Source organism: Tauraco erythrolophus, chromosome 18, assembly GCF_009769465.1.
Source record: "Tauraco erythrolophus isolate bTauEry1 chromosome 18, bTauEry1.pri, whole genome shotgun sequence".
Lineage (NCBI taxonomy): Eukaryota > Metazoa > Chordata > Aves > Musophagiformes > Musophagidae > Tauraco > Tauraco erythrolophus.
Window position 1 is genome coordinate 16,310,742 of NC_141482.1, and position 16,630 is coordinate 16,327,371.

The window sequence follows — 16,630 nt, forward strand, 5'->3', positions numbered from 1 at the left end:
TCAAGCATTTTAGGGTTTTTCAGCTTGAGATTAGGAGCTGGGAGAGCACTGAGTTGCTCAGCCCTGTAAGCTGTTTATAAAGGCTGGTTTTCTAAACGACAAAAACATGCTGCTTGTTCATATGTGCAACAGGGTATATTGTTAGGGCTTGAAAGTTGTCTCAAGGCTTGTATATTTTATTGATATGTTTGAGTACTTTTAGGACTTTTAAAAAAGTTCACTGGAGTATGACTGGGGTTTTCAGGAACTCTGTGCGTTTTTCTGACTTGTCTGTTTTATGTGATGTAATTAAGCTAGCCAGACTTGATGCATGTTGTTGAAATTGAGGAGAGGAGGCTTTACATAAAAGATCTAATTGTAACCTAGGGTGCACATACGAAATCAGTAACGGTAAGAGTCTTACTGTAATGCCTATTTTATTATATGAAATTAATTTATTTTTTTTAAGATTAAATATTTCTGTGTCTCTTCCTATATATTTACATGCAAGACCAGATTATAGTTAACTGTGAAATGAAAGTAGCATAATTCAGTGTCGTGCTTCCCAACTGCTCTTTATACATCACAGTTGGTCAGCAGCTTGGGCGTCAGCGTTGGAGGGTTGCTTTCCTTAGACAGCTGAGGAGATGAAAGCAACTTCTACAGATGATCTGTAGAGTTCTTCAGAGAAGTTCTTTCTCATAATATTGCTGTTTCTCAGGGAGACAAACATGAGAAATACTTGGTTGTGCACCAAGTGGGCTTGAGCAGCCTGGAGGTCTCCAGTGGAGAGTTTCTTGCAAAACTGTTTCCTGTGGAAAGCTGGATGAGAGGGATTATCCCGTTCCTGCTGCCCTTGCTCTCGCAGAGAAGGAACAGGTATATTCTGGTGCAGCGCTGCTCTGCCCGTTGCTGCTGTGCGTCAGGGAGACAGCTCCGTGCTGTGTCCCAGCTGGGTTATCCGGGGCTGGGAAGCTGGAGTTTCCCTGCTTGGCTCAGCCCTTACTCTTAGTTTGAGCGAGGTGTGGCCGGAGTTGAGAATATCTTCCTACATAATCAGTGTAGCACGCCGTACTTGAATAATTGTGTAGAAGTTTCTATTTTGGAAATATCTCTAGTTGGAGATATCCCTGTTCCTTGCAGGGGGGTTGGGCTAGATGACCTTTGAAGGTCCCTTCCAGCCCTAACCATTCTATGATTCTATGATTTTTGCAAAGTCACATCCATTGTTTTCCGCTCTTGTTCCCGTTGACTTCTTTGGCACTGTGGGTGACCACAGTCTGTGAACGTGTCTCGTTTGTAGCCTGTCAGCTCCCCTTTGTTGCAGGTGCCACTTCGATTGCCTCATAGTTTATAACCAGTGAGGGAGGAAGGAGAAAGCTGAGCCAGAGAGGAACTGGTGACCAAAATGAGTCTTATCTGGAAATTTGGGAGCAGCATGGTAGTTGTCTGAGTCGGAAAAGATGTCAGGAAAAGTAATTTCAGCAAATCTTAAAAGGCTTCGTTCACGTGATAATAGATGCAACGCTTCGTGTTTGTTCATTTTTTCTCATGTTTGAGAAAAATGAATATTCCATTCAACGTGGAATGATTTTTCTAGTCAACTCTCTCTAGTAGAGGTTGAAGTAGCATTTTCCTTGGCGTGTACATCAGAGCGCTTCCCGACTTCAGCACCGAGAATTTCCCGACTCCTTCGGGATCGGGACTAGGGTTTTTTAGACGTTGAGAACCATGGAGTATAACGCAGCAGAGGTTTGCAGAGTTTCTGTAGAAAACTTTTTAAAAGTAGGATTTTCCTGTTAGGAAACAGCGTGGGAAGATGATGGGAATTGTAATGCCGATGGTTAAATTGCATCTTAGTATTTGTAACCTTAAATATAATGAGGATGAAGTGGACAAGAATTGTCTTAAAGTTTGTGAATTCTTGGTAATAAGCAAATGAGTGTAGTATTTCAGGGATTATTAGGCACGTCTTGGTTACAGAGTTAATCCAAAGCAGGTCTGGCAGGCTGTAAATCACCAGTGCTTTCCCTTCTCTCAAGTCAGGGATGTAGGAGCCCGTTTCATTTAATAAGTGAATTTACTCGAGGTGACAGCACCAAGGGCTTTTTTCCCAGCATTATTGTGTTGGTTTTAAAAACACACATCTTCTGTAAACATTTGAGTGAAGTTAAGCACTTAGATTTTTACTACGGCACTGTTTGTATCCCATTCTCCCTTTCTTGGTGCTATTCATCCTATAGTTGTGTGGAGCTACTGGTTATGTGTGGAGCTACTGGTTATGTGTGGAGCTACTGCTCATGGTCTCGTGATCTGGTTAAAGATCGTTTCTGAGGACATGAATGCTGCTATACGTAAGCTCTCTAAAATATTGTCACTTAGACAAAAGATTAAACCTATACCAGAGTTGGTATGTTGTTCATTAAATAGATGTGCTTGTGGGTGCATATATTTCACAGTACTGTGAAAGTGTTAGCTCTGCAATACAGTTATTTTTCTAACAATGCTGTGATTTTTCAGGTGTTTACTTTTGTAGATACAAGAACTAAATACATGGCTATTTGGTTAAAAAAAAAATAGTTTTCAATAAAACTATAGCTGTAAAAAGTGTTCTGTGACGATTTTTAAATACAAGCATGCTAGAAGCTGCGAATGTTATTCTCGAGGGATTTAAGATGAATACTGGCAAAAGTAAGCAGGAGGGGTCTTGAAATTGGAGCGCGTTACAAAGCTGCTGTTGGGAAGACGTTGGTGTGCTGGGAAGACGTTGGTGTGCTGGGAAGACGTTGGTGTGCTGGGAAGACGTTGGTGTGCTGGGAAGACGTTGGTGTGCTGGGAACACGTTGGTGTGCTGGGATCACAGGGCTGTCTGCGTGTGGCAGTAGCGTGCCCGCGGCGCAGGTTGTGCACTTCACCTTTGGAGTTGCCATTTGGCTTCTCCGGGAGCTCCGCCGTGCCGCGGAGGGACGGGATGGACCGTAAACAAGAGGAGGCGCCCGGTCGTTCAGGAAATGATGGGATCAGGTACAATCTGGCGATGGAGAAGTTGCCCAGAGAAGCTGTGGCTGCCCCATCCCTGGCAGTGTTCCAGGCCAGGTTGGATGAGGCTTTGGGCAACCTGGTGTAGCGGAGGGTGTCCCTGCCCATGGCAGGGGGGTTGGAACTGGATGATCTTTGAGGTCCCTTCCAACCCAAACCATTCTGTGATTCTGTGACTCTATGGAGGAAATAAGGGATTTTGTGATATTCTCTTCTCTGAAGCACTTTTGCTTCCTAATCTTGGGATCTGGTTGCTGTGAGGATCTACGTGTCAGTTTTTTTTCCCAAGGTGGTTAATCCTGACTTGCAAAGCAGCTCATCCTGGTAGCTGTGGTCTGCACAAGTAGCGTGTTTGTGTTCTTTTAGCACTGGACATGGCCTTGGACTGGAGGAGGGAGGTTACATGTCCCCTGCTGACTTCCCTTGATCAGCTTATGGCTTCCTTACCTTGTCTGGACTCCCTAGTAATAGGTTTATAGTGTTCCTGGGGAATGGGGGTGTGTGTGGCCAATCACTAATGCTCGAGCAGTTACAGGATCAAACTGGAAACGTGTTTATCATAAATAGCTTTGTATCATAAAATTGATGCTTAAGACTTTTCCTGTAGAAAAAATTGGGCTCCTTGCCTCTGATGGTACAGATGGGGGAACATCAAATCCAAAGGAGAAGATTAAGTGAAAAATACTTTTTCTGTAATATGAAAGAGTTTTCATAGTCTGCTTGTTTCTGAAAAAAAAATCTTGTCAATCAGCAGTTTGGCGTGGGGCAGGAGAAGGGCTGGGCTGTTGGGTTATCAACAACAGCTTGTGCAGGGCTCTGGGCATCGTGCCACGATGCAGTTACCTCCTCGGGGAGGTGCCCAAAGCAGTGCCAGCGCAGGTGCACGTAGTCACTCAGACTTCTGCCTGATGGCAGCGAGTCATCTTCACTGATGGGGGAATAAAATATTCTTAGCGTTCGCTTGCCCCGTCACCAGCACTGCAGCCATGGCCCAGGTGAGTAGGCTCTTGGGTTTTTTTGGTTTTACCTCGGACTAGAAAATTCTCTTGCCAACTTTATAAATGTGCTGGGGGAAAAAAAAACACCAAACCACAAAAAAAAGCACCTGTAGGGTGGACTGCCATGGTTGCTGAGCAGCGCAAAGCACCAAGTTAGGAGCATGAGGAAGTGTTCCAGGCCAGGTTGGATGGGGCTTTGGGCAACCTGGTGTAGTGGAGGGTGTCCCTGCCCATGGCAGGGGGGTTGGAACTGGATGGTCTTTGAGTTCCCTTCCAACCCAAACCATTCCATGATTCTATGATTATTAGATCCACTTCAAACTGCTGATCAAGGGGAGCATTTTTTCCACAAAGCTACCGGTGTGGAGGATATGTTTAATTCCACATAGCCAAAACAAATGCTGAGCCAAAATTCATATCGTGGCAGCTTGTAAGATCTTGAACCATGCTTTTGGTCTGCGTTAGAACAATAAAAATCTTCCTGGAATACTTTTGCAAGATGAGCTTGTGTTGAAATGTTTGTTCTGGTTCTGGAGAGTGGTGTTACCTTGTTTGAAGATGTCTCTTAATAGCATCAGGGTGCAGTTTACTCTGGGTTTACATCAGTGACAAAAGTAGTTACTGTTCACGTTGGTTTATCTGTGTTGCAAAGACAAGACAAATTTTAAAAACAGAAGGGGGGAAAAAAAAAAAAGCCCACAAATTGGGCGTTAAACACCACTGTGTACACAGGACTTGCTTAAAAAAAGGCCATTTTTAAGTAGCTGTTTTCAGTGGGTGGTGTAGCTCCCAGGGCATTACCTGCAGCGTACTGAGTGTGTTCATCTCGTAGGGCGTTTGTAGGAGGCAACGTTCCAATAAGCATCTAAAAACATTGCAAAGTGCTCAGTATGTCAGGAGCTGTGGAGTAGGTCTGGGATTTCCCTTTTCCCCTGAACTCTCCTGCAGAGGCTGATTTCCTTTCCCCAGAGCCGTTTACATCCACGACAGCATCCTTCAGGTGATGAACGAGAACTTGCCTTCGTTTTCTCTCTCTCTCTCCTCGGAATGTAAACAATATCTTGCTTTGAGAAATACCAATAATTAGAGAAGTGGGTGAAAATTAGCATACTAATGGAAAGCAATAGAATTATTAGAAGGTGGAGGTTTAAAATCATACCCACGTGGACGGTCGCTTCCGAGTTTATAGTGGGTGGATGTCTTCAGGGAGTAGCAAATACTCTGCTTTCACCTGCTGTGTGAAGTTTTGCACTTTCACTGGGTTCGGAGCAGGAAATTCCCACGCAGCTGCCGTGTGCCTTCTCCTGGCAAACGAGACCCTGGGGCTGTCAGAACTGAACGCGTCCCCTGGGCCCGCTTTCAGCACGCTTCCAAGGAGATGACAAGAAGAACAGACTCAACAATGTCAGAACGGCTTCAAAGAATTCCTCTCTCTTCTAGTTCAGCAAAATACAATTGGGAGGGACAGAAAAAGGAAAAAAAAAAATCCATCAATGGCTACATACAGTCATCTTGTAAGGAGGCTTGCGAGGGTCGTGCTGTAATTTGACGTTACGCATCCCTTCATCTTCCTGTATCCCTTCTGCGATGGTAATACTGGTTGAGTTGGGTAATGTAGTGTATGGTTGTCACAACTGTCCTGTTTCTTCTGGGTGAACTTCAGTCTTTGCATGTTCTTTGGAATGCTCCTGGAGTGTGTGACCTTGCTCTTGCATCGCCCCGTCAATAAAACTAAAAGCACGTGGACGCCGTCGGCATGTTACGTTTGTGGTCTTCTGTTCACGGCTGGCAACTTCTTCCAGAAATGAGTGTTAGAATTTTACATCTCAGTATTTAGGATAATTCGTTGGAATAAATCAGAATTACAGCAGATTATCAGCCCTCTCGATTTGCCATTTAGCAAGCAGCAGGCCGTGTGTGTTACAGGCTGGTGCCAAATGTTTGTGTCTGGCTCGTCCAAAAGCTGCTCTGATGAAGGTACTTGAAGTTCTTGGCTTTAATGATGTAGTGCAAGTGCCGTAATACAGTGTAAGGATTAAAAGTGCCATAATCTAGTGTAAGGATTAGAAGTGCAATAGTCTAGCATAAGGATTAAAAAAAAAAAGTAGATGGTTAAGAGGTGACAGGGATTTCTCAGCGAACTAATTTAACAGTGAAGTAGCAAACGAGAAGACTGACCACTTTGGGACGTTCGGAAATAACCTGCGCGGTTTGTTTGCTCTCTTGCAGTCAACGAGTTCACGGTCATCAGGAAGAAGTTCAAGTGCCCGTACTGCAGTTTTTCAGCCATGCACCAGTGCATCCTGAAGAGACACATGCGGTCCCACACGGGAGAGAGACCCTATCCCTGTGAGATCTGCGGGAAGAAGTTCACGCGCCGGGAGCACATGAAGCGGCACACCTTGGTAAGGGCGCGGGCGTCGGGTGGGAACAGCCCATTCATTCCCATTAAAGGTACCAGGAGCTTCATCTGGTTTAGGTCTGTAGTTTATTTTTCCCTCTGGGGCTCATCTGAAGGCTTCTCCAGCATCTTTTTTTTTTTTTCCCCTGCCTTTCAAAGGGCACATGTTTTGCTGCCTGTTCATCCACGTGCTCTCCTGGCTCAGCCGGAGGGTTCCCGCGCTGCACCTCGGGGCAGCGGGCACTGCCCGGGCTGAGCCAGCCCCGCAGACCCAGCCCCGCTCTCCAGCACAGCCTCCTCCTGCCCACGGATGCTGGGGAGAGCCGGGGCCTTGGGGACAGGAGGTGAAAGAGCTGATGCTGTCTTCAGGATAGAAAAGGAAGTTTTTGGGGGTTTTTTTAATAGGTTGGACGACTTGGTGCTGGTACCATGGGCTGGCTTTTCACTACTGGTTTTAAAATAGAGGGAGGTAGATTCAGGTTGGATATTAGGAAAAAATTTTTTTACCATGAGAGTTGTAGAACATTGGAACAGGTTGCCCAGAGAGGTGGTGGATGCTCCATCCCTGGAGATGTTCAAGGCCAGGTTGGACGAGGCCCTGAGCAACCTGATCTAGTTGGAGATATCCCTGTTCCTTGCAGGGGGACTGGACTAGATGACCTTTGAAGGTCCCTTCCAGCCCTAACCATAGAATTCTATGATTCTATACTTCTCCAGAAACAAAATTTTAAGCCAAACTTTGCTTTTTTTTCAGGGGAGAGTTAATTTGCCATCCTAAAGTGGTTTCCCAAAGTTTGGTATAGAGGTGGTACTGTGGAAGAGCAAGTAGTTTCTATGGGATTCTTTCAGTAATGCACACCAGCAAGCCCTGGTGCCCCTCTAATTAAGCTTGTAAAGAAAACTTGATTATTATATTTTTTTAAATACTGGGGATGGTAGCTGTGAGGTTCTAACACAGTGAGATATTAAAAAAAAATAAATCACAAGAGCGTTGACAGTATCAGTGACTGAGAATTGATTTGTTGAGGTAATTTAAATAACTTTTTTCCGTATTTAAATAACTTATTTCCATATTATCTCTATATATCACATTTATATTATCTATTAAATTTTGAATGCAAAGAATATCTTACTGGGGGAGGTGTGCTTAGACTGGTTAATGTTGTCCTGGCTGTAACTCTCAAAAAGCCCCAAAAAACTCTTGATTCTCCCATCCCAGTCCCGCAAGCGCGTGCGTCCCCTTCCCTGCCTTCCTCAGGGCACTCCAGTGGCCGTGACGCAACCTGGCTTGAGTGGAACGAAATCTGCAGTTCCTTTTCTTGCTCTCTATAAATTTCTATGCTGATGAGAATCAGCACATCTTTACATACTGTGGGGAAGGCAGGAAAATGCATCATACCCTCCAGGAGTGAAACTGAGGTGATTTGCAAATTAATTTTAGTTCTCAGTTGTTTTTTTGTGGGTTTTTTTTTTTGCTGCTGGAATCAATGTAGGTGAGCACCTTGCTTCTGTTGAGTCTGAAGTTGTGTTGTACACCCAGGGGGGTGAAACCAGCTCTTGTGAACACGTACAGGAGAGGCCAGACGTCTGTCTGAATCTCTGTGTGACTGCTTTTGTGTCAGCAACGAAGCCAGTTTAGAAAATACCAGCTGGCTTGCAAACATTTAGTTACCAATTCCTGAAAAAAGTGCAATCCTGACAGCAGCGATTTGTTTTCGTTTCCACGGAGCCAGAAACGACTCAGAGATGTCTCGGAATGGATGCACTAAAGAAAAAAAAAGGACGGGGCTTTGGGGTGGGTGTTGAAAGGCCCCAGAAAAACTCCAGTTTCGTTATTTGTCTGAAGTTTTGTTTGAAATCAAGCCAGGAAAAGGGGTATTTTCTTATATGCAGATGACTCGGTGATCTTCATTTCCAAAAGCGGCCGTGCAGGCTGCCTGAGGTGCTTGTGGCAGGATTTCACTGCTGGATCCGGACGCTTTGCCTCTCTTGGCATCTTGTTCCTGGTGCATCCGACGTTCTGGGGCTTAATCGTCGGCTCGCAGGTAAATCTGTAAATCTGGTGAGCGCCAAGGAAAAGTACTGCTGTAAAAATAATGTGTAGGAAAAGGAAGTAGGTTTAACACCAAAAACCTTGTTTCTCTCGGTTCCTCAACCGGTACCCAAAGACAGAAGGGGCTGTTTCAGGTCGTGCAGCTCAGAGCAAGCAGCGTGTTTGTATAGTCCTTATATAAAATTTAAATTGAACAGGAGCGCTGGTTTCCTTTGAACTGGAATATTGGAGCAAAACCAAGATTTTTTCGTTCTAAAATCTTTGCATCTCAAGGGCTGATTCCGTGTGGTGGCAGAGCATGAGCCGAGGTTTCTGGCCGTGTCCAGAAGGAAGTGCTGCCCCTGGAGCACCAACGAGGCTGAAAACTCCAACAGTTTCTTGGTTCTGGTTGGAAGTGACTTGTCTCCGGATGGTTCTGTCCATCCTGCACTTTCTCACCTGGTCTGTCGCAGCAGCGCCGGTGACTGCGAACTCCTTAAAACTGGCAGGAAGGATAAATTTAGATGGGAAAGAGTGGGTTTGTGTGCGTGCTGAGCTGTGATTTCCTGGCAGTTGCGTTTTTTTTTTTTTTTTTTTAAATTTATTTTTAATTTTCTTTAGTTTTTTTAATCTATAATGAACCTGGTTATTGTTGCAGGCAGTGCACCACCGATGCATCTTGCTCCATCCCTGCTGCCACTGCAAAAGCACGTCCTTTTTCCCGGGAAGAGCCGCTGCCCGGTGGGCTGGAAGCCAGTTGTCTGCTCGCAGCAGATGCCAGCGGCGTGGCACAGCGTGCCAGGCCAGTGGTGCCCACACCAGTGGCGGGCAGTCAGCACCGGGACGATCAGGGGCTTTACGTGACGAGTTGCTGTGGTGTTCAGAACCCCACCGTCTCCTACCGCGTCCTTCCATGCGTGCGTGCCCGCTCGGATGAGTGCCCAGCCATCTGCTCGGGGGACCACCCGCTCCCCGAGATGTCCCCTCGGTGTTTCCTTGGGGTTCTGTGATTCGTTTTGCAGCAGGAAACACCTTGTTGTGCCAGCTGGTTGCCTCCATCGTTTCATTTCTGAGAACTTTCCCTTTTTTACATTTTTTTTTTCAGTAATTTAGGTGGTTGTCAGCACAATGTTTTCCCCCCTCCGCCCTTGGAATGTTGGTATTTAGTCAGGTAGAATATGGTCTTTGTAATGGCAGTTTTGGGCACCGAGGGCCAAACACCACTTCTGTGTTTAACACCTAATTTGGCAATAAGGGAAATAGGATTAATTTCTGCTCAGCTGCATCCACTAACGTGTTAATTCTGAATATGCCGAGTGAACTGTCAGTAAGAGGAGGATGTTGATCAGTTTTTTAACAGATAGTTCAGCTGTGCATCACTTTGGTAGCTGTTTTATGCTTTTTTGTGTGGCTCTTTCAGCCCTTGCCCTGCACCTTTGACCACCTTCTGTAACCGTATTCAGCTGAAAGTCATTCTTCTCGATTAAAAACGAGCGATACCTATGGAGCCTGTTAGATGGCTTTGGACCTGCTTGCAAAAAAACCTTACACGTGGTTTAAAATAAAATAAAATGAAATGACTTTGCTCGAGGCAGTTGAAGACATCGCGGGGTCTGGCTCAGAGCAGGAGGACCTGAAGCTGGAGCACATCAAAGAGCTCGCGGGCTTTGAGCGCGGCCGGGGCCGGTGCCGAGCGAGTGTCCTGCAGTCGTGGGGGCTGGGGGGGGTGAGATGGGTCAATTTGTCCTCTTCCCAAATGCCTTTAGCTCCGTTGGGTACTGCGGATGAGCGGTGAGCGCGGGGTTGTGGAGAATCTGGTTGCCAGAGCAGGTGATCCTGTGCTGGGGCAGGAAAGAAAAGGATTTTTCCGTGCAAGGCGTGTTGAACCTACAGGCTGTTGTGAGCATGAACAGAGTAAATGAGTTCAGAAGAGGATTAGGCACGGGTGATGCATGCCCAGAGGCTCTGGTAGCCGACGGCTCGCTCGGGACGACCCCAAATCACTGGCACTGAACAGGTGTAGTACAAGGTGGATCCTTCTCTGCTTCTGCACTGCTTCCCAGACTGTGTCCTGCTGAGGAGCGAGCGACAGGGCGCTGGCCAAGGTGAGCTCCTGGGCTGTCCTGGTGTGGAGTTAAAATATAAAAAAGAAAGGAAAAAAATATATACACATATAAGAAAAAGTGTGTGTGTGTGTATAGTATATATATATATATATATGAAAGTATGTGATTATAAAATGTGTGATTTTGCTCATTGTGTCGTGAAGTTTGAATCTTGGAGTGATTGCTGGTGTCCTGCTGAGTGTTCTGCCACTTACCACTTGTCCTGTGACAGCTCCGTGTGCCTCTTAGTCTTGACCACAGAATGCAGCGTGATGGGTAGAGCAGAAACATTTGTGACAAACTGTTTTTCGGCCACCAGAGCAGTCAGAAATCACGTTAGAAGTGTGTTCAGCTGCGTTTTTTGGAGCTACAGGGTGCGTTCACAGCGCTCCTGCTCTTTGGTTCTTGGCAGGATCGGGAGGGAAACCACTAAATTAACGTGACATTAACACCAGTTTGATGGTGGGTTGTTCTGCTCTGGTCTGTGGAGAACTGGTGCTTGGGGCTGGTGGGGTTTTTTTCCTTTTTAAGCTTTTCCTCGTGGTGGTGATGGTGTAACGCAGCCGTTGCACCCCAGAAAAACAAAAAGAAAAGGGGAGAAAAAAAACAAAGTGATACAAGTTCCTCTCAAAACTCCTCATTTGATGCTAAAAGGCAGTCTCCAAAGGATTTTCCGTTGTGTGACACCGTTACAGGGTTGAATTGATCATGGGGGGTTTGAGTTCGTGACGAAACCCGGGATGATCTCAGGCTGCAGCCGTGGGCTGCGGTGGTTTTCCCTTTGCAGGAGGACAGGGGAGCGTGTCCTTCACCCTGCAGCTCTCCATCCATCTCCGTTGGCATTAACTTTTCCGATCCTTCTCCTTTTCCAGGTCCACAGCAAAGATAAAAAATACGTCTGCAAAGTGTGCAACCGAGTGTTCATGTCTGCGGCCAGCGTGGGGATCAAGCACGGCTCCCGCCGCCACGGGGTTTGTGCCGATTGCTCCGGTCGAGGCATCGCCGGTCACCTGGACCACAACGGGGGAGAAGGGTCTCCCGACGAGTGCTACCCCGGGGAGGGCCAGTACATGGAAGACCCAGATGACATCAAAGTGGAAGGAGACGAGGAGATGGGAGACGACGACGACATCAAGTGGAAGGATGACGTCGGAATGTCACAAGATGACGTGATTTTAGATGACGACAAAGACGTCGACTCTCCGCAGGAGCAGGACAACTCTGGGGAGAACGACAAGGATTTTACCTGGATTTCTTAGGGATTTTCGGGGGGGATTTTTGTTGCGCTCTGTTGTTTGTAGGGGGAGGGAGGGCGGGGGAGGAAGGAGTGTGTTGGAAAAACTAAGTAGCCTTGTTGTCGTCCATGTGTGCAAAATAACTCTTGTTGTTTTCTAAACAAGTCCTTCTCTGTCCCACTCAGATACTGTCTTAGCAGCGTCGCTTCCAGCGACGCGACTGACTTCGCCTTCCCCCTTCTCCGACCGCGGCCGCCGCTCCGGCCGAGCCCACCGGCTGGCGTGCCAGTGACGTGGCGTTCCTGCAACTGGGAGCGATGGGGCAGCTGGGTCAAGCGTGAGCCCTCGCACCCTTCCCACCCTGAACCCAGCACCGGGGAGACTCTTGTATCCGAAGCAGGTTTTTTGGGTTTTCTGGGTTGGTTTTGGTTTTTTTTTTTTTTTGGTGATGGTTGGTTTTTTTTAACACTTCGTCTGTGTGCTAAAATCCCAGCAGCAGTGGAATTACGAGCTGACGTTGTGAAAGCAAATCGATGTGCGTGTTGGAGGGCTTCCCCTGACGATACATGAAGCTGTACTTTCCTGAAGTTATTTAAAGAGAGATTTATTCATTTTATGAAGCCAAAACAGATCAAAAGGCAAGTCAGGTTGCAGCCTTACGAATTCTTTTCTTAGATCCTTTGCTTCCAAAAGAATCTCCATCAAAGAAAGAAAGATTAGGACGTTTCTTGGACCTACTGGCGTCTTACCCACGTCCCGTCTTCCAGCTTTGGTTGTCTGCAGCCACCGAAACGCATGTTGGTGCTTCCAGAAGCGCCCTTTGCTACGAAGGACGCAGGTAATTCCCCACCTGTTGTTCTCCTCCGCAGAGATCTTCGCTTTTCTCTTTTTGCTCAGTTGCCTTTTCTGTAAATATATGCAAACCGTAGCAAAAACGAGGCATTCAGCAAAGCGCAGGGTGAACTGGGAAAGGCGAGAAGCCAAGGTGAGGGGATCCCAGCTGGGTGGAAATCCTGCTGCTGCCGTCCCTCAGGCTTCAGCGGGGCCAGCATTTCACCCAGCTACGTTGTTCTTCCTTGCCAAGCTAAAAATTGTCATTGATCACTGGTGGGCAGAACACCTACTTAACTCATGATGAAAACCTTCAGCTTTAGCTGCACTGGTTCCATCTAAATTCTCTAATAAACTTTTTTTTTTAAAAAAAAGGAACGAGGTTTCTCTCCCAGTGTCTCCTAACAGGCTCTGTGGGGCTGCTCCAGGTAGTTGGAACCCCCTTGTTCATATCGGCCGCTGTTGCCTTCTTCCAGCTCCACCTAAACGACAACAGCAGCAAAGTGCGGTGGAAGAAGTTTGTTTTACCCTTCACCTCTTTGCTTCTGGTGCTTTTTTTTTTAAAAAAAAAAAAAAAAAATAGCTGATGACCTCACTCCTTCCTTGCCATGGAGCAATTTCACATGATGTCGGCGGTGATGGTATCGTGAAACCCACCACGAGATGACCCGCTACCAGAAAGCCAAACGACCAAAGGTGCTGTTTTCCTGCCCTGGTGGGACAGGAGGTCCCCGCGGGATGGGCAGCGTTCTTGTGGGTCTGGTGGTCCTCAAAGAAACCACGGTTCCACCCAGCGAAGGAAATAGGAAGTATATTGTACAATAAACCCCAGTAAAGCAAATAATCCTGAAGGATTTGAGGCAGGCGGTGTCAGGATTTGGTGGGGCGCGGTGGGAGCCCGGGTCACGGCGCCTGCAGGAGCCGGTGAGGTTCATTCCCCGATTTAAGGGTCTCAGCCCAGATTTGTGCCGTTCCATTCCTTTCTCTGCTCCTCACTTCCTTGCAAACCTTCCCTGCACGCTCCATCCCAGTTCACACTGGTGGTGGCCATCGCCGGGAGCCTCCGGCAGCTCCCTGGCTCCCAGTCTATCCATCTGGGTGCGCGTCAGCGATGGGGAAACATGTTTTTTTCCTAAAATCCTCTGTTTGGCTCCGGGAGACCACGCCAGCCCCGGCTGCTGCTGCTCCTTAGGATGGAAAAATTAAGTGGGATTTGTTGCTTTTAGCCAGTGAGAGTGGATAACCCTAAACCATGACGACCCTCTTCTTTAAATACTTAAAGAACAGAGCGGTAGGCTCACGCAGAAACATTTTTATTAAACTGTTAAAAAAAAAAAAAAATTCTAATTTTGCATTTTAGCTCCTTGTAAAGCCCTCCTGCTGTAAGGAAAAAGCTGTATACGAACCCAGTATTTCCCAGTTGGACCTTGGTGTGGTTTTTTTGACCCGGCACTGGTAGTGGAGGGGGGGTCCCAGGTTCCGTGACCCTGACCTTGGCCTCCCGGGGCACGGGCTCTGTATTTATTGTCATTTATCCTGTAAATAGGGGGGGTAGGGGGTGTCTGGGGTCCGGAACTTGCAGCCTCACCTGTTACGTGTAGACAAATACATACAGCACCTGACAGATCTGTAGCTTTGCTTTTCCTATGTAAAAATCTATTGAAAAACGACAAAAAATTAAAACCCAAACCGCTCAAACCCCCTGGGTTTCCGTGACATTCCGTCTCGCCCTTCTGCTCCGCTGCGGTGCGTCCGCTTCGTACCTTCCGAGGAAGAGTTCATCCGAGTCCTCCTCTTCCTCACTCCTCCCTGCCCTGGCCCTTGGCTGACTCGATTTTCTAATCGGAGTTACGGGGCGCTCAGCTTTACTTTGCAATTTCTTTGGAAATATTTTATTTTTTTTTTTCTTTCCTTTTTTGAAAGGGAGGGCAGTAAGCCAAGTGGCTTTCCGAAGCGTTTCCCAGTAGTGCCACTTTGAAGCTCTTTGAGCTGAGGATGCAAAAAAAAAAAAAAAAAAAAAAAAAAATCCAGGAAAGGAGAGAGAAAACCAGAAAATCCACGTAAAAGCTGACTTGGACGATGTTGCTGTTGTAATCTAGCACGTGCTTCTGTGACTAACGTACACTCTATACACCAAATAAAACCCTTCTGACACCCGACGGATATTTTAAGTGCTTTGTTTCGATGGAGGTGTGCAGAGTTGGAAATGCAGGAATTGGAAATGCAGGAATTCATCTTGAAACTTCCCATGCTCCGGCGAGTGCTTCGTGAGGCTCGGGTTCGGGGGGGGGGGGAAAAAAAAAAAAAAAAAAAAAAGGATTTTGGCTTTTTTTTTTTTAATGCTGAAACTTTATAAAACTTCATCAGTTGCTCGGCGTGGCCGGACCCCTCGGGCTCCTCTCCGGGCACATCTCGGATCTTCTGCCTATGCAAACTTCTGCTCTTGGAGATTGAAACAGAAACCTGGTAATTCCACGCTCGCTCGAGTAACCTCCAGCCTCTCGTCTTTGTATTTCCCTTCAGGGCTTTGTATACTTCACTGAGGTTCCCTTTTTTTAATTTTTTCTAAATATATATATGTGTGTGTATATATATATATACAGATTGTTTCCAAAAAATAACTCCCTTAGAGGTGAAAAATTGATACACTTGGTCTCAATAACTTGCGACTCATTTTTTTTTTAAAGTATTCATACGTACTTGTCGATGTCCCTCGCTGAATTTTATTATAATTTTTTTTTTTTTTTTGATATCAAAGTGTGCCAGGAGTACAAAGAGCATTTCAAGTCGTGCTTTGCGACCCCCTCGTGCAGCACAGACAGCACCATCCTGCCCCTGCCCCTCCGCAGACGCCCCCGAGGGGCATCCCGGGCCGGGCACGAGGCTGGAGACGGACGCAGTTCTGCCACGGCCGCCTGTCAATTGGTCATTTCCCAAAATTTTATTTAAAAATACCATAAATGTGGATTTTTAAGGTCACCGTAAAGCCTCGCCGCGTCTGCGGAGGTGAGAGGGGGAGGCGTCTAGTGAAGGGGTGCAAAGTGACTCTCCTTTTCCTTTTTAACCAAAAATCGGTGGTTTGGACTAAAAAAAGGAATATTTTTTTTTTGTCCAAAAGGAAACCCGCTCCAGGGTCGGCTCCTGCCTTGCAATACTGCGCTTTTCCAAAGCGAAAGCCGCGGGGCTTTGGGGGTGGGAGCGTGTCTCGGGCACGGGGCGGGTCCCGACTCCCCGGGCACCCCCACCCCGATGCTTCCCGTTTTGCACATCGCCCTTTAGGAAAGAAACTCCATGCAAGTAATGCAAAAACTGGAATTTTTTTGCAATATTATGAAAGATAATCTTGGTTTAGCTCATTCTGTGACATGTGCGACTCCTAAGAAAGCCATACTTCATGGTTCTTTTTATTTTTTAGATTCTATATTGTGAATTTCTGCCTTTTTTTTTTTTTTTAGTTCCACATAGTAAGAGTGCTGTGTGTATGCTTTCATATATATTTATTTTTCAACGTCCTCTAAACCTGTCTACAAAAATAAAGCTAAACAAACAAAAAAAAGGACAGTGTTTGAAGATTGTTGATTTTTTTTTTTTTTTTTTTTGCTGGGAATATTCTATATTATACTGACTTTATATTAATTATTATAAACCTGTGTTTGTATTGAAGATGTGTTTAATATTTTGGGGAGGTTGAGGAGATTTTAGTAACCAGAAGTCAGTGGGAGAACATGGCTGTGTTGTACTGATTTTCTGTAAATGTAGTTCAGGTAAATATGACTTTATTTTCTAGTCCATCTCCCGGGCGTGCCGGAGGTGTGCCTCTTGATGATAATTACTTTGTGATGGGATTTAGCTTAGACATACTTGCAAAAATCAATCAGTTTCAATAAATTGGGAAATTGCTGCTAAAATTTTTGTCTGTTTTTTTTTTTTTTTTTTTTTTTAAATACTTATTAATTTTTTTCTCCTTGTCGTGCACGTAGGGATGGGTTGACCTCACGGTACCACCCAGC

The 16,630-nt window shown here is 46.2% G+C and overlaps 1 protein-coding gene across 1 annotated transcript in view; it reads left to right on the forward strand.

The window, feature by feature from the left end:
• Nucleotides 1-11,816, forward strand: part of ZBTB46 (zinc finger and BTB domain containing 46) — a 51,163-nt gene extending 39,347 nt beyond the window's left edge. Inside the window, 2 exon segments of the mRNA XM_086622816.1 lie at nucleotides 6,246-6,421; nucleotides 11,427-11,816. Coding sequence (XP_086478942.1) covers nucleotides 6,246-6,421; nucleotides 11,427-11,813 — 563 coding nt within the window. The 3' untranslated portion in view covers nucleotides 11,814-11,816.
• The last annotated feature ends 4,814 nt before the right edge of the window (nucleotides 11,817-16,630 follow it).